The sequence below is a fragment of the Suricata suricatta genome, chromosome X, assembly GCF_006229205.1.
Source record: "Suricata suricatta isolate VVHF042 chromosome X, meerkat_22Aug2017_6uvM2_HiC, whole genome shotgun sequence".
Lineage (NCBI taxonomy): Eukaryota > Metazoa > Chordata > Mammalia > Carnivora > Herpestidae > Suricata > Suricata suricatta.
In genome coordinates this window covers 60,889,156-60,908,354 of record NC_043717.1, presented here as the reverse complement: position 1 = coordinate 60,908,354, position 19,199 = coordinate 60,889,156, and the positions used below count along the sequence as shown (strand labels likewise).

The following is a 19,199-nucleotide window of genomic DNA, read 5'->3' as shown; positions in this document are numbered from 1 at the left end:
CTCCAAACTAGAACAAACTATCCTCAAATTCATATGGAACCACAAAAGACCCCGTTTAGCCAAAGTTATATTGAAGAAGAAAACCAAAACGGGAGGCATCACAATCCCAGACTTTAGCCTCTACTACAAAGCCATCATCATCAAGACAGTATGGTATTGGCACAAAAACAAGACACATAGACCAATGGAATAGAATAGAGAATTCAGAGCTGGGCCCACAAATGTATGGTCAATTAATTTTTGACAAAGCAGGAAAGAGTATCCAATGGAAAAAAGACTGTCTCTTTAGCAGGTGGTGCTGGGAAAATTGGACAGCAACATGTAGAAGAATGAAACTAGACCAGTCTCTTACACCATACACAATTTGCAGATGACATGATACTCTACCTGGAAGACACAACAGACTCCACCAGAAGCCTACTAGAACTGATCCATGAATTCAGCAAAGGTGCAGGGTACAAGATCAACATACAGAAATTGGTTGCATTTTTATACACCAATAATGAAGCAACAGAAAGAGAAATCGAGGAACTGATCCCAGTAAGAATTGCAACATAAACATAAAATACCTAGGAATAAACCTAACCATAGATATAAAAGATCAGCATGCTGAAAAATATAGAAAACGCATGAAGGAAATTGAAGATGACACTAAGAAATGTAAAAACATTCCATGCTCATGGATCAGAAGAATAAACATTGTTAAAATGATATTACTACCCAAAGCGATCTACACATTCAATTCAATCCCAATCAAAATTGCACCTGCATTCTTATCAAAGCTAGAACAAACTATCCTAAAATTTGTATGGAACCACAAAAGACCCCAAGTAGCCAAAGTAATATTGAAGAAGAAAACCAAAATGGGAGGCATCACAATCCCAGACTTTAGTCTCAATTACAAAGCTGATATCATCAAGACAGTATGGCATTGGCACAGAAACAGACACACAGACCCACGGAATAGAAGAAAGAACTCATTATTGGTCCCACGTTATATGGCCAATTAAACTTTGAGAAAACAGGAAAGAGTATCCAATGGAAAAAAGACAGTCTCTTTAACAGGTGGTGCTGGGAGAACTGGACAGCAACATGCAGAAGAATGAAACTAGATCAGTTTCTTACACCATATGTAAAAATAAACTCAAAATGGATGAAGGACCTGAAGGTGAGACAGGAATCTAACAAAACCCTAGAGTAGAAAGCAAGAAACAACCTGCTTGACTTCAATTGCAGCAATTTCTTACTTGACACATCTCCAAAGGAAAGGGAATCAATAACTAAACTGAACTATTGGGACCTGATCAAGATTAAAAGCTTCTGCAAGGCAAAGGAAATAATCAATAAAACTAATAGGCAACTGAGGGAATGGGAAAAGATAGTTGCAAATGATATATCGGATAAAGGGCTAGTATCCAAAATCTACTTAAGGAACTCACCAAACTCCACATCCAGAAACCAAACAATCCAGTAGAGAAATGAGCAGAAGACATGAACAGCCACTTTTCCAAAGAGGACATCCAGATGGCCAACAGACACATGAAACGATGCTCAATGTCACTCATCATCAGGGAAATACAAATCAAAATCACACGGATACCACCTCATGCCAGTCAGAGTGGCTAAAATAAACCAATCAGGAGACTATAGATGCTGACGAGGATGTGGAGAAACGGGCACTCTCCTACACTGTTGGTGGGAATGTAAACTGGTGCAGCCACCATGGAAAACAGTGTGGAGGTTCCTCAAAAAATTAACAATAGAACACCCCTATGACTCAGCAATAGCACTGCTAGGAATTACCCAAGGGTACAGAAGTGCTGATGCATAGGGGCACATGTACCCCAATCTTCATAATGGCACTTTCAACAATAGCCAAATCATGGAAAGAGCCTAAATGTCCATCAATTGATGAATGGACCAAGAAGATGTGGTTTATCTATACAACAGAATACTACATGGCAATGAGAAAGATTGAAATATGGCCATTTATAGCAACGTGAAACAGTGGATGGAACTTGAGGGTGTTATGCTATGTGGAATAACTCAGGCAGAGGACAGATACCATATGTTTTCACTTATAAGTTTAACAGGAGAAATTTAACAGAGGACCATGGGGGAGGGGAGAGGGAAAAATAGTTTGGGAAAAGGAGGGAAGCAAACTGTAAGAAACTCTTGAATACTGAGTACAATCTGAGGGCTGATGGTGGTGGGGGAGAGGGCAAGGGAGTGATAGTCATGGAGGAGGGCACTTGTTGGGATGAGCACTGGGTGTAATATGGAAACCAACCTGACAATAAACTATGAAAGAAAAAAAAATTCAGGACAGCCATTAGAAGCTTAACAGAAGTTTGTACGCTGCAGTATTGTTTAATTTGTTCACCTGTAAAGAACTGAGAGGCGACAGCAATTTAGTGGAGAGAACACCAGGCTGTGAATTGGAAAAGCTAGGTTCTAGTCTGGGCTCAACTAATAACTCACTATGACACCTTTTACAAGTAAATCTCCCTTCACTGTCTGTCAGATTGCCCATTTGTGACAGGAGGCTCCAAAGTTCCTTCTAATTTTGACCATACAAAACACTGAATTCAATAATAATATCCAAGTGTGTAATTTACTACAGATAAGATATTGCCACTTTGTTTTTCTTAAAACTACAAGGAAAGTGATGAGCAAATAATTACCTTATATTAAAATAATACTCCAGATTATATGACCAGAATCACTTTTTTACCCACACTGAACATCTGGAGTGTGGAGACAACAAAGGGAATTTCAAAAATTTAGAGTCAGGGGTCATTTAAAATCACACACAATAAAAACGTATTTCCTAGTTAAATAAATTAACTTGAACACTTCATCCTAAAGACATCTTTTTTTTTTTGATGGAGCTAGTGTAGGTGTATGTGAAGGAGAGGGAGCAGAAAAATAAGAGAAATGGGTAATCATAACAAACACAATAAATGGAGTAAAAGTAATACCATTTGATTAGCACCTTAAAACTTTCAGTGTTCAGGGGCGCCTGCGTGGCTCAGTCAGTTAAGCGACCGACTTCAGCTCAGGTCATGATCTCACGTTCATGAGTTCGAGCCCCGCATCAGGCTCTGTGCTGACCGTTTGCTCAGAGCCTGGAGCCCACTTCTAATTCTGTGTCTCCCTCTCTCTCTGACCATCCTCCACTCACCCTCTGTGTGTCTCTCTCTCAAAAATAAATATTATAAAAAAATTTTAACTTTCAGTGTTCAAAAAAGGTTTTTTTCGTATATAGTAATACCACTGATGTGGGCATCAGGACACCTGTGTTTAATCCCAGTTCTGTTCTAAAACAACTATATAATCTCTGATTAGTCATGCTACCTCTCATAGTCTCCTTATGTGTAAAATGATACACCTTAAGTAGAAAATCTCTTAGGACCCTTAAAACGGTACTATCCAATATGGTAGCCCCTATCCACATATGCTATTTAAATTTATATTTCAATTAATTAAAATTAAATAAAATTGACAAGTAAGTTGTTCCATCCCCTAGCCACATCTCAAGGCATCAAAAGATACACAAGACCTAGTGACTACCATACTGGACTGCACAGAAACAGAACATTTCCATCAACAAAGTTTTATTAGCACTGTCTTACAGTGCCAACATTTGGTTTGTCTTGTGGTTCTACCAAAAAGAGATTAAGATTTAGATGAGATATATGCACTCCCATATTTGTTGCAGCATTATTCAGAATTGCCAAGATATGGACACAACTCAAATGCTCATCAACAAATTACCATATGAAAAGGAATGTGGTGCGTATATACAAAGGAATATTATTCAACCCTGAAAAAGAATGATATCCAACTATTCGTAACAAATGCCAAGCAGTGAACTTTGGAGGACAGAAAATTATTTAGAAAAACATTGCTTTTGATTTATTGAGCATGTTACATGGCCACAAAGCTAAGAAATTAAATTATATTTCATGTTTATGGGACAAAAGTAAATGACACCAGAAACCTTTTTAAGATAACATAATTCTAAGGTTATTTCTGTGTTCAATACCCATTCAGGTTCACTATAATTGCATTTTCATTAAGAATAACAGTCATAGGGGCGCCTGGGTGGCTTGGTCAGTTGAGCATCTGACTTCGGCTCAGGTCATGATCTCACAGTTAGTTCATGGGTTTGAGCCACACATCAGGCTCTGTGCTGACAGCTAGCTCAGAGCCTGGAACCTGCTTCAGATTCTGTCTCTCCCTCTCTCTGTCCCTGCCCTGCTCACACTGTTTTTCTCTTTCTCTCCTTCAAAAAATAAATTAAAAAAATTAAAAAATTTTTTAAAAAAGAATAACACTTATAGCATACAACATAGTATAACTGGAAAAGTTAAAGACAGTGAATGATGAAAAATGGGTTAAACTCTCGGGTTTAAAATGGATGGGAATCACCTGTTCCCTGTGAATTATAGTCTTCATCAAAATTAAAGCTCTAGCACTCAAAAGGCCTATTTGAAGTTTGCCAGAACAAATAACTGCTAAGCTCAGTGTGGCTTGGATAAATATGGATTTTACTGTATTATGAAATTATAGAATATTAATGTTAAAAGAGTAATAAAGCATTGAGTGTTTTAATTATGTTGTATGAAAGAACAAAACTGTTTTGAATTTTCTAAATACTCAATAATTATGATATAATTATTAGTGAATAAGACTTGCAAGTGTCAAAAGTTTATCTTCAATAAATAAAAATTTAAGAAGTAGAAAATTTAAAATAAAACCATATACAGGGAATATAGAAGTTATACAAATTTAGTTTAAAAGATCCTCCAGGGGCGCCTGGGTGGCTCAGTCGGTTAAGCCTCCGACTTCGGCTCAGGTCAGATCTCACATTCATGGGTTCGAGCCCCGCGTCGGGCTCTGTGCTGACAGCTAGCTCAGAGCCTGGAGCCTGCTTCTAGTTCTGTGTCTCCCTCTCTCTCTCTGACCCTCCTTCTCTCATGCTCTGTCTCTCTCTGTATCAAAAATAAATAAAACATTTTAAAAAATTTAAAAAAAAAAAAAGATCCTCCAGAAATGGTACCAGACTAGCCTAATTCAACTTTAGTCAGTTTATGCTAATCAGGATCTGACAATATAACAATTGTTAAAATCAGTAACTGAATTTAAAAGAAAACACCTAACATATCCCTTTTAAATATACATATATATAGCCTTGTATGTGCTATATCTAAGAAACAAATTAGGCTATATCTACCTTGTGAAGCTGTGAGAAAGCAATACTGAGAGCATTCTATTTACTCTGAAAGATAGTATCACTCCAGTAAGAGATGATTTTACTCTATCCCTCTTCCATACACCCACTGACTTTAGCCAAATTAATCTTCTTAGGCCCAAACAAGCCAAGCACATTCCTCCCTCAGTACTTTCACTCACTGCTTTTCTCTTCCCATCTCCTGTGCCTAATAGTGCCTGGCACATAGCAGGTACTCAAAAACCATTTGTTGAATGAGTATGTTTACCGACACCCTCATTGAAGATCTAGCTCAAGTACCATTAGCTCACTTGTAGCTATCCCTATGAATTCATATAGCTCGTACCTGTGTGAAGCACTAATTTAGTATTAAACAAATCTGTTATAATTTACTTGTTTAAATATATGCAGCCTATTTTTCTGCTAAAAAATAGGCTCCTTGTTTAGAATCTTATGCCTTTTTGTGCCCAAAGGACTTTGTAGGACCAAGGACCTTAAAACTAAGTAATAACTAACAGGTTTAAATAAGGCAGTACACACAGGTAATCTAGCAAATTCTTTCATGTTTTATTGAACGCCTTTGTGCCAAACAATTATGGAGGTAAATGATAACCAAAGGTCCTAAAGCTAATCTGAAATTGTAAGACTGAGTAGTATAAACTTTTTGAGAATCTAATGAAAATTATGAACTATGGTCCCCCCAACTGTAGTTATTCTCAAATTTTTAAATATGTTTCCAGGCCTCTCCACACTCTCAGAAGCATTTGAAGACCTAATTAATCCAACCCCACCACAATTAAAATTCATCACAAGCACCTTCTATATTAATATACAGATACCTTACAGGTATTTAACTTCTTATTCAAAATTCTTATAGGAATGTTCTAAGAAGCAAATACTATAATAGATGAAATTTTATAAACTGTCTAGTGCTAAATAAATGGAAGGCAGTATTCTTATGACTAAATTTTTACTTTCTGACGATTACACCTGAATAGACAACAGAGAAACCCTGATTCTTTCTTATTGGAAACAGCATTCTACTTTGCATGTGCCACAACAAAATTTCTTGATCAAATTAATGTGATGATTATTATACTGTATCAAGTAAGTGTTTTAAAATATAATACTGTCTATTTAAACTGATGTATTTTTACCTACAATGGTCAATACTACCTTGATTAAGGAAACTCTTATGGAAAAGTATTCATGTATACTATACTGCTTAAATATATTTGTTTAAAAGGCTTCATTTTGTGGAGGTTAAAAGTTCTAGAAATAGAAGGAGTTGGGAATGTATGAAAAGAAGTTTCCCTTTCAGTGTGGGGCCAGTGTTCTAGGAGCTGTTCACAAGAGAAATCTCATACCACATGGCTCTTTAGGACTCTAGATCACAAGACTTGGGTGGGGAAGTTACAGTCTGCTATCCGTGGTAAAGAAAAAAGTAGATTACCCATCTCCAAACACTCCTACTTTTTGCTCTTTCTGCTCTTTACCTCTTTACCCCTTTATTTTTTTCAGTAACTATTTGTTCTAATTGATTTTAAAGTTTTATTTTACCTTCCTATTTTTTTTCCTTCTTTCTCCCTTTCCTTCCTTCAGCAGACCTGAAGTGCTAATAGCTTGCCTCATCAGCACTGTGGAGGGGAGGGGGGGCAAGGAGCACTGTGAGATACTACATCAGTACTAGTTTTTCTGGGTGATTTTGGTTATCCACAGAGTACAAATACTCTTGAGATAAACAAACAGAGGCACAACTATACAACTATGAAGTTTAGTCTCTTCTGAAGTATCAGGTAGTATCACAAATTGGCCTGAAAAATTAAGCACTGCACCTGAATAAACTAATGGTTACTGAATCCAACATAAATTGACAAAAGAGAAATTTGTTTCAAAATACGGGGCTGTGTTTTAGGCATACACCTTCTTTGTACTAGAGTTTCAGTCTAGGAATGCAAAGGGACCTTAAAGGTCTTCTGATCCAACCATTTATCTCATTTTGAATCCCTCCTATCACACACTCCCAAGTAAACCTCCAATTTATGTATGACCCTCTTTGGTAATGGGAAATTCCACTGACAAGTCATTTCATCTTTTTATAGCTCTATGAGAAAATTCTTCATTAGATAAACTGAAAGAAATGTCCATATAATTTCCACTGGTCCTGGTTTTATGCCCAAGATTTCATTATCATCCCCAAAACCAGAGACCACCGGGGAGACCGAGTCACGCATGCAAAAAGCAAAGGGCTTTATTATTATGGGCTTAGGCTGGCCGGACCTAAGCTCAGGTTCACAGACTTTACCAGCGCAGTGGATCCATGCTGAGAGCCCCGAACAAAGGCGGGGTAGGGCTTTTATGAGTTTTGGGAAGGGGGAGTTACAGGAAATGGTGACACAGGTACAGGAGTCCAGTCACTATAGCATAATATCATTGGCAGTAACTTTAACCAATTACAGAGTGGACCCAGGACCCTCACTAGGGCATAGCTTCTATCTCTAGGCATGCCCTTAGAAATGTTAAGGGTGTTAGCTGGTCTTTCCTCATTGGGTGTTACAAGGGTGGTCCCTCTTTCCTTGGGCAATGTGTACCCCTCCATTGTCCAATGATTCTGAGAAACCGACACCTAGGCCTCCAAGGTCAGAGGGGGAACTTGAAGCATGTCATGGAGTCCGTTTGATTTAGACCTGTGTCCTTACACTGGTTCCATTCCTGCAGGTCACTCAGGACTGGTCCAGTCATACTTGACCATGAAAACATTTTAACTCCCTCTTAGTGATTTCTTAAATGCACCCCTGTGTCTCCTGTACTCCTTTCAAAGGGTAAGAAAGTTTCTGACAATGACAAGTGTTATGGAACTCATCCTCTGCTTTAATAGAGATAATTTTTTCAAAAAGCAGCGCAAGAAAAGATGTTAATGCTTCATTTTGTGGCCACAGCCTAAGAGCTATTTCTTGACAGCAACATAAAAGTCTTACACAAAAGTGCACTGTTTTAGAGTAATCACTACTGAGTCACTAACAAAAGATTTGTTTATATCATTGTACTTATTTTCTTCAGAAAATGAGGAGGTAAATAATCTGTAGGAGAATAAACTATATTAAATCTACATTGTCAACAAATCTACAGAGAACAGCAGAGTCTATCAGCTATGCCATTATTCATTATACTGCTACATGAAAAGCAGATACTTTGCTTAAATAGAAAACCTTAAAACTCTACCTATACTTTCTCACAAAATTCTTGAAAAATATAGTAGCACTGAAGAACAAATGAACAAACTACAAAAATGTACCTATACAATTTGGTCCCTCTAAGATTACATATCAAATATTCTACTTCAAAGACTGACATGTTAGTTGAGAGAGAAGATGGTGGAGTAGGAGAACACTAGGCTCACCTTGTCCCAAAATACAACTAGGTAACTATCAAATTATTCTAAATACCCCAGAAGCCTACCTGAAGACTGACAGAACGAACTCCTCAACTAAAGGGAGAGAAGGTGCATAGAAGAAGGTAGGAAGTGTGGACACATGATTCAGGGGAGAAAGAGACTGTGGGTGCTGCAGAGGAGAAAGAGGTGTGGTCACAGATAAGGGTGAGAGAGAGTAGACAACACAAGGGAACACACAGGAGAACATTTCTCCAAGGCCATTACATGGGAAAAATTGAGAGGGGCTGATTTTCAGGAGTTCTAGCAACCAGCAGGACTTAAAGCCTGGAGTTCCAAAGGTAGGCAGATGTGGCTCAGATAGAGCCCTGAGGGCACTGCCTTGCTCCTAGAGAGGAGGCAGGAACACAACCCTGGGGCAGACAACATGGAAATGGAGATTTGAAGATTGCCTGGGGCATACAGTGGGGAGATTATTCACTGTACTTAGAGCATATCCCTGAGAGGGAGCATTCAGATATGCCCCTCCCAGGACAAAGGGGCAAACCTGCCCTTCAGCATAAACCAAAAAGCCACCTGCAGAAAGCAGCTGAGCCCCAACCCTAGATACCTATTCTGCTGATACCAACTCCCACATCTGTGAGCTCTGGTGCAACTGCCCTTCTCACCTAGCCTTTCTCAGTCCCCAGCATGTTGAAACCCTCCCCCAGACTAGTGCAGGCCCCTGCCCACACCACACTGTTAAGGCCTGGAGTTGAAAAGGCAGCAGACTTTTGGATGGAATAGATCTCAGAACACACTGCCCTGCTCCTGGAGATAAAGCAGAAAAACAACCCAAAAGCAAACAGTATAGAAATAGCAATTTGAAAAAAGCCTGGGACATACAAGAGGGTTATTGTTTGCTTTTCTCAGAGTGCTTTCCTGGCATTAGCAAGCACTGAGACCCCTCTCAAGAGACAAAGAAGCTTGCTGGTACCATTTCCCTGCCCCACCCCTCAGCATAAACACAGAACCACCTGCAGTAAACAGCACATAACCTACAGTGTCTGCATAACCTGCTTACACCAAGCCCCACACCCCTGCACACTAGAGGTAGTGACCTTCTCAGTCAAACATGCCTCAGTCTCAGCATGGCAGACTCTTTCCCCAGAAGACCAACAGAAATCACTGCCTACACACACCTCCTGCCCAGAGAGCTCTGCAGGGCTTCATTTCTAGTGGAAGTACTATCAGGTGTCACTTAAACAGCAGACTGGAGAACACCTAGTTAAAACTTTCCCCAGTCTGGCCTGGGACCAAATACTGCCCACTGAAAACAATGAGAGCCTCTGCAGGTGAATAGCCTGAAGGACAGAGCAGCCTAAACACAACAGAAGACCACACACTGCACACACCAGGGACACTCCCTGAATCAGGATGCCCTGGACACTACATAACATCTTCATAAATCCATTACTTTCAAAAGCAGGAAACATAACCGGCTTTTCTAAAACACAGAACACAAAGAAGGCTAAGATTTAGACAAAGTGCCAAGTTGGAGGAATTCATCACAAATAAAACAAGATAAGGGCAAAGCCAGAAATCTAAACAAACCAATATAAGTTAACATGCCTGATAGAGCATTGAAAGCAACAATCATAAGGATAATCTCTGGGGTTCAGAGGAGAATGGAAGATATCAGAGAGACTCTTACCACAGAGATAAAAGACTTAAAAATCAGTCAGAAATAAAAAAAATGCAATAACTGATATTGGACACAGGCTTGATGCAATGAACATAAGTCTGAAGAAGAGGTAAATGAATAAGTGATATAGAAGACAAAGTAATGGAAATTAATGAAATTGAACAAAAGAGAGAAAGAACTGTGGAACATGAAAATAGACTAAGGGAACACAATGACTCCAGGAGTCTCAGAAGATGAAAAGATAGAAAAGAGGGCAGAAACACTTTTTGAAGAGATAATAGCTAAAAATATCCCTAATCTGGGGAAGGAAACAAACATCCAGATACAGGAGGCACAGAGAACTCCCATCAAATCAACAAAGGCAGGCCCACATCAAGACATATTATAATTAAATTGCAAAACATATGGATAAAGAAAAATATCATAAAAGCAGCAATACAAAAGAAGCCCCTAACTTACAAGGGAAGACTCATAAGGGGAACTACAGATTTCTTTTTTTTTTTCATTTTTTTAATGTTTTAATTTATTTTTGATACAGAGAGAGACAGAGCATGAGAGGGGGAGGGTCAGAGAGAGAAGGAGACACAGAACCGGAAGCAAGCTCCAGCCTCTGAGCTAGCTGTCAGCACAGAGCCTGACGCGGGGCTCGAACCCACGAACGTGAGATCTGACCTGAGCCGATGTCGGAGGCTCAACCGACTGAGCCACCCAGGCGCCTCGAGCTACAGATTTCTTAACAGAAACTTGGCAAGCCAGAAGAGAGTAGCACGATACATTCAATATGCTGAATGGGAAAAATCTGCAGCCAAGAATACTCTATCCAGCAAGGCCATCTATCATTCACAATAGAAGGAGACAAAAAGAATTCCCCAAACAAAAACCAGAGGAGTTTGTGACCACTAATATTACAAATATTAAAGGGGACTCCCTGAGTGGAAAAATATCCAGAAACAATAGCACAACAAGTAATAAAATGGCACTACACATATCAATAATTACTCTTAACATAAATGAACTAAATCAAATGAGATAGGGTGTCTTTTGCATAAATGTATAAAAAAAAACAAGACCCATCTATATGCTATCTACAAGAGATTTATTTTAGGGGCATCTTGGTGGCTCAGTTGGTTAAGCATCTGACATCGGCTCAGGCCATGATCTCATGGCTAATGAGTTCGAACTCCTCATTGGGCTCTGTGCTAACAGCTCAGAGTCCACAGCCTGCTTCAAATTCTGTGTCTCCCTTTCTCTCTCTGTCCCTCCCCCGCTCATGCTCTTGGCCTCTCGCTCAAAAATAAACAAACATTTACAAAATTTAAAATAAAAGATTTAATTTAGACTTAAAGACATCTACACATTGAAAGTGAGGGGATGGATAAATATTTATCATACAAATGTATGTCAAATGAAAGCTGGAGTAGCAATACTCATGGAAAAACTAGACTTTAAACCAAAGACTGCAACAAGAGATGAAGAAAGCACTACATCATAATAAAGGGGCCAATCCAACATGAAGATCTAACAAATGTAATTATTTATGGATCAAATATGGGAGCACCCAAATATATAAAACAATTAATAACAAACATAAAGGAACTCATTGAAAATAATACAATAATAGGAGACATTAACACTCCACATAAATCAGTGGACAAATAATCTAAACAGAAAAACAACAGGAAACAATGGCTTAGAATGACACACTCGACCAGATGGACTTAACAGCTATATTCAGAACACTCCATCCTAAAATAGCAGAATACACATTCTCTTCACATTCACATGGGTCACTCTCCACAATAGAGCACATACTAAGTCACATATCAGGCCTCAACAAATACAAAAAGACTGAGATCATTTCAAACATTTTTTGTGACCACAACACTATGAAACTTGAAGTCAACCACAAGAAAATATTAGGAAAGACCACAAATATATGGAGCTTAAGCAACATTCTACAGAACAATGAATGGGTCAACTAGTATATCAAAGAAGAAATTTTGAATAAATGGAAAGAAATGAAAAGAAAACACAATGGCCCAAAACCTTTCAAATGCAGCAAAAGTGGTCCTAAGAGGGAAGTCTATAGCAATACAGATCTACCTCAAGAAGCAAGAAAAATCCCAACCCAACTTTATACTTGAAGGAGTTAGAAACAGAACAAAGCCTAAAACTAGTAATAGAAGATAGAAACAGATCAAAGCCCAAAACCAGTAGAAGGAAATAATAAAGATTACAGCAGAAAAAAAATGGTACAGAAATTTTAAAAAACAATAGAACAAATCAATGAAATGAGGAGCTGGTTCTTTGAGAAAATTAGTAAAATTGTTAAACCCTTAGCTAGATTTATTAAAAAGAAAAAGGAAAGGGTCCATTTAAATAAAATCATAAACAAGACAGGAGAAATAAAAACTAAACCACAGAAACATAAACAATTATAAGGTAATACTATGAAAAACTATATGCCAACAAATTGGACAACCTAGAAGAAATGGATACATTCCTAGAAAGATATATATTACCAAAACAGAAACAGGAAGAAACAAAATTTTAACAGATTGGTAACCAGCAAAAAAACTGAATCAGTATTAAAAAATCTCCTAACAATCTAAAGTCCAGGGCCAAATGGCTTCAGAGGAGATTTCTACCAAATATTTAAAGAGATAATACCTAATCTTCTCAAAATATTCCAAAAAATGGAAAAGGAAGGAAGATGTCCAAATTAATTCTGAGGCCAACATTACTATGATAAGAAAACCAGATAACGAAAGACACCCCTAAAAAAGAGAACTACAGGCCAACATCCTTGATGAACAGGGATGAAAAATTATCAATAAAATACTACTAAACCAAATACACTGTACATTAAAAGAATTATTCACTATGAAGAAGTGGGATATATCTCTGGGTTGTAAGGGTGGTTCAATATTCACAAATCAATCAACAAGATACATCACATTAATAAAAGAAAGAATAAAAATCATATGACCCTTTCAATAGATGCAGAAAAAGCATTTGATAAAGTATATCCATTCATGCATGATAAAAACCTTCAACAAAAGAGGGTTAGAGGGAACACATAGCAACACAATAAAAGCCCTCTATGAAAAGCCCACAGCTAATATCATCCTCAATGGGCAAAAATTGAGAGCTTTTCTTCTACAGTCAGGAACAAGACAGATGTCCACTCCTACTACTGCTACTTAGCAAAGGACCAGCCATAGCCAGCAGACAAAAAAAAAAATAAATAAATAAAGACATCCAAATTAACGAGGAAGAAGTCAAACTTTCCTTATTTGAAGATGACATGATATTCTATATCAAAAACCCTAAAGACTCCACCAAAGTACTGCTAAAACTGATAGAAGAATTCAGTAAAGTCATAGGATACAAGATCAATGCACAGATATCTGTTACATTTCTATACACCAAAAATGAAGCAGCAGAAAGAGAAATCTAGAAAACAATTCCATTTACAACTGCACCAAAAACATAAGCTACCTAGAAATATATCTAATCAAAGAGGTGAAAAACCTGTACTCTGAAAACTATAAAACATTCATGAAAGAAATCAAATAGGAAACAAAGTGATGAAAAGATATTTCATGCTCATGGATTTGAAGAACCAATATTGTTAAAATGTCTATACTAGCCAAAGCAATCTACACATTTAATGCAATCCCTATCAAAATAGCAACAGCAATTTTCACAGAGCTAGAACAAACAATCCTAATCTTTGTATGGACCCACAAAAGACTAAATAGCCAAAGCAATCTTGAAAAAGAAAAGAAAAGCTGTGGTATCACAATTCTGGACTTCAAGTTCTACTACAAAGTTGCAGTGATCAACACAGTATAGTACTGGCACAAAAATAGACACATAGGTTAATGTAATAGAATAGAAAACCCAGAAAGGAACAACTATATGACCAATTAATCTTCAAGAAAGTAGGAAAGACTATCCAATGGAAAAAAAAAAAGAACAGTCTCTTCACCCAGTGGTGCTGGGAAAACTGAACAGCAACATGCAAAAGAATGAAACTCGGACCACTTTCTTACACCATACATAAAAATAAATTTGAAATGGATGAAAGACCTAAATGTGAGACACGGAACCATTAAGATCCTAGAGGAGAACAGAGCAGTAACCTCTTTTTTTTTTTTAAGTTTATTTATTTTGAGAGAGAGAGAGAGCAGGGCAGAAGCAGAGAGGGAGAGGGAATCCCAAGCAGGCTTCACTCCATCAGAGCAGAGCTGCATGCAGGGCTCAAACTCATGAACTGTGAGATCATGACCTGAGCTGTAATCAAGAATCAGGGGTTTAACCTACTAAGCCACCCAGGCACCCTGGCAGCAATCTCTCTGACATCAACCTTAGCAACTTCTTACTAGATATGTATCCTGAATCAAGGGAAACAAAAGCAAAAATGAAAATGAACTACTGGGGCTTCATCAAAATGAAAATCTTCTGCACAGAGAAGGAAACAATCAACAAAACTAAACTAAAAGGCAATCTACAGAATGGGAGAAGATATGTGCAAATAACATATTTGATAAAGGGTCAGTATCAAAATATATAAAAAACTTACAAAATTCAATATCCAAAAAACAAATAATTCAACTTAAAAATGTGCATGAATAGACATTTGTCCAAAGAAAATATACAAATGGCCAAGAGACACATGAAAAAATGCTATACATCACTCAGCATCAGTGAAATACAAATTAAAATTACAATGAGATATCATGTCTCACCAGTCAGAAAGCCTAAAAATACCATAGGAAACAATGGGTATTGGAAAGGATGTTGTGAAAGGGGAACCGTCTTGCGGTGTTGGTGGGAATCCAACTGGTCTGGAAAACAGCATGGAAGTTCCTCAAAAAGTTGAAAATAGAATTACCCTAGTATTTAGCAATTACTACTAGGGATTTACCCAAAGAATACAAAAATACTAATTCAGTGGGATACACGCACCCCATTGTAGCAGCATTATCAACAATAGCCAAATTATGGAAGCAGTCCAAATGTCCATTAACTGACGAATGGACAAGAAGTGGTATACCTATTCAATGGAATGTTACTCAGCCATAAAAAAAAAAAAAGAATGAAATCTTGTCATTTGCAAAGATGTGGGTGGAGCTAAAGAATATTATGCTAAATGAATAGGTCAGTTAGAGAAAGACAAATACTACATGATTTCACTCACGTGTGGAATCTAAGAAAGGAAACAACGAGCATAGGGGAAAAAAAGAAAAGCAAACCAAGAAACAGACTCTTAACTATAGAGAACAACCTGATGGTTACCAGAAGGGATAGGGTTGGGGAGAGAGGTTAAACAGATGATGGGGATTAAGGACTGCATTTGTTTTGATGAGCACCATGTGTTGTACAGGCGTGATGGATCACTATTTGTACACCTGAAACTAATATGCTGCCCATTAACTAACTGTAATTTAAATAAACACTTAAAAAAGACAAAAAAAAAAGACTTTTAGAAAACTATATAGGTGACAAAGCCACGAACTACAAAGCCTTTAGTATCTCAATATTGGAAGGTTAGAGGCTCTTATGCTTTAATTACACTCTTAAAAGTTAGAGTTCATAGAATATCAATGAAAATGGTATTCTCATTCCTACTCCACTGGAGTTTTACCTCTACTAGAATTTTTAAGAAATAGGGTTATTCTTAAAAAAAAAAAAAACTTAAGTCATAATAACTACTTTATGTTTCATAGGACAGTTTTTGAATAAACAATTTCTGCAATAACCACTGCATTCAAATTTCTAGCTTACTGGCTTAGGGTGTGAATGATGAAGGAAGAACATTTTATACATAAAGGGTATGGTAATCAAAAAACACATTACATTTTATACTTTTTAAAGATTATTTGTCATTAAAAGTATCATGAAAGCGCAACAAAGGTCTGAAAAAAACCAACAGTCTAAGAAGAAACAAGGCTGTATAAAAGTATTCATTTCAATTTAAAAAACTGGTAATGTTAACACAACAAATTTCTATTCTACTTGCTAGAAACTACCGACACTGCCATGGGAAACAAGTTACTAGTCCACTGGCCTGAAGGGGATCTAAATGGGGATCTAAAGGTCAGAAAATATATGGCATTATACTAAGTGCTGGGAATATAAAGATTTACTTTTCTTTAATTTATTTTTTTAATGTTTTACTTATTTTTGATACAGAGAGAGACAGAGCATGAGAGGGGGAGGGCAGAGAGAGAAGGAGACACAGAATCTGAAGCAGGCTCCAGGCTCTGAGCTAGCTGTCAGCACAGAGCCTGACGTGGGGCTCGAACCCATGAACGTGAGATCTGACCTGAACCAAAGTCGGAGCCTTAACCGACTGAGCCACCCAGGCGCCCCAAAGATTTACTTTTTGAGAGAGAGAGACAGACAGACAGACAGACAGTGAGTGTTGGGGAGGGGCACAGGAAGAGGGAGAGAATCTTAAGCAGGCTCCATGCCCAGCGTGGAGTCCAATGTGGGGCTCAATCTCAGGACCCTTAGATTATGACCTGAGCAGAAATCAACACCCCATAAAGATAATGGATTATGATTTAAGGCAATTTTCTTGAGTCCTCTCAACCTTAGTTCTTCATTTATAAAATGGTGATCATAATAACTACAACATAAAGTTATCTTGAGAGTTAAGTGAAATAACAAAAGTATTTTAGCATGGTGCGTACTGTTGTAGTGAGCACTTAATAAATGGTAGCTTCCAGTGACTTATTAATGGCCAAATGAACAGACTGTTCAACTCCCTCTTCTAGGCTTCAGTGATAACACACTATTTTGGTTCACTTTTTACCATTCCCATCTTTGCCCCTCCTCCATGAAGTCTTCATGGTCCTCAACCAGGTTTGAGCTCTGTCTTTTGAATCCTCAGATTACTTTGTACTTCTCCTGATCCAAGGTACTTCTCTTGCTCTGAATCACAGAGTACACTACTTCATTGCCTGGTATTTATGTGTTCCTGCAGATTTTGAGTACCTAATGTAAGTCATACCGGTACTAGGGATACAAAAATTAATGTCATAATTACTGTCCTCAAGCAGCTTATAGGAGGGTAGAACAGGCAAGTAAACATTATATTATTTGAAGTACAGTAAGTCCTAAGGTAACAGTATGCCCAAGGTCCTCTGGAAGCACAAAGAGGAGGTATTTAAATTAGACTGGGAAAATCGGTAACAGTATCTTGGAAAATACATTTTGCGCTTAGTATATAAGGAGCTGGTATGCAAATATCTGTTAGATGGATGAATGGACCATGAAAGGAACTAACTAGATGAAGATGTTTCTCATCAGATCTAGAGAAAGAGCAGGAGAAAACCCTTGGAGTACAGACGTTAACAAGATTTCCGGAGATACGAGAGTTGAAGACGGAAAGCCAAGGCAGGGTTGGGTGTTCCAGACATAGGAGTCTTAACGGGACCTCTGAGGGCAGATGATTGAACGCCAATAAAGGCTTTTAAGTAGTAAAGGGATAGAGTTAGATTTGCATTTTAGTATAAGTAGTCTGTCAGTTTAGGGAAAATGGATTCCATGAGAGCTAGGCTAGAGACAGCAAGTCCAGTTGGAAAGATGTTGTGATAATTTAGGTAAATTAACGAGAACCAGAAATGCTGAAATGGAGGATGAATCTAGACGAATACTGAGTCACCTTAAACTCTGGCTGAAGTGAATTATTCATATTTGTATCTTCTGCAAACAGTGCATTTTACACTTAAACCCGGCTACAAATAGCTACCTGTAGATATTTGTCAACTACTGTTATTGAAACCTAATAAGGGAACTGCAGCTAGAAGCCAGCTGAGTCACTTCCGGTACAAAGATTACTATGAAAAAGCACCTTTTCCAATTACACAACTCAAAAGAAACTTAGGTTTATTATTCAAACCTGGAGTGGACCAACAGTAAATACAAACACCGCGCACTACAAAAAGACTTTGAGATGTCTCTATTCTGGTCTATATCACCCCAGACAATGTTTGAACAAAGTCTTTCAAAGCGTCATGAGACCCCGCCCTGCGCGCCCAGTCGAATGCCTGTCTTTTCTCTTTGTTTCTGTTCAAGCAGCTAGCCGCAGCTTGTAGCCAGGCCATCCTTTTTCACCCAGCGGTTTCCCAGTTTTCACTGTGTCGCTGTATAAACAGTTAACCGCGGGAGTTTAAGAAGAGAGTACTGTCACAGACTGAAGAAATCCAAAGGGGAGAGGTAGCTGTTTGAGGCTTCTAACGTTTAAGACTCCCTGACCTTGCCAAATCTCTCACAACCTCACCTCCACCCCACCCGCTCTGTGGGGCTCCCTCCTGAAGTTAGGAGGATCCCTTCTATAGTTACTAGAATGCTATGTCTGCACCCAAAAACTACAAACGGGTTTTGTTTTTCTTTTAACTTACCCTAACAGCCGCCATATCTGTGACCTTCTCCGTCTAAGTTTTTATACGGTGGGCGGCGAGGCACAAAACAGTTCAACACTGCTCACCTAACGAGCCCCGCCTGATTACGTCCCTGGTCTACTGGCTCCGCCCTTTCTCCACCCTCCTAATAAGGCTTTACGTCTGCTCTCTTCCAGTAAAACCGTTCATCCTTGTGATTGACTGTTTGTATCCTTTCAGAATACTTTCCATAATCCAGTTGAGAGCTATTTAGCTGGGTCCAGAAGTTTGCACTACTTCCGTTATTTCAGGCATATGTGATTTGTCTAGATAAAGATCTAAAACCCAAGTCCAGCTGCCTTAATAACTATCAAGTCCGGTCCAGGCAAATTGAACAAACCTTTCTTAAAAATTTAAAGAGAAAGGAAAAGAATTTTATTCAAGCCCAAGTTAAAACAGCTGCCCTGATACACAATCTTCACAAAGAGGAGA

At 38.1% G+C, this 19,199-nt stretch overlaps 1 protein-coding gene across 3 annotated transcripts in view; it reads right to left on the bottom strand.

Moving 5' to 3' along the window:
• Window positions 1-18,814, bottom strand: part of APOOL (apolipoprotein O like) — a 147,526-nt gene extending 128,712 nt beyond the window's left edge. For all 3 annotated transcript variants that reach the window (XM_029930690.1, XM_029930692.1, XM_029930691.1), the window contains exon 1: window positions 18,729-18,814. In XM_029930690.1, coding sequence (XP_029786550.1) covers window positions 18,729-18,743 — 15 coding nt within the window. In that variant the 5' untranslated portion in view covers window positions 18,744-18,814. The remainder of the gene's footprint in view (window positions 1-18,728) is intronic.
• Window positions 18,815-19,199: the final 385 nt, after the last annotated feature.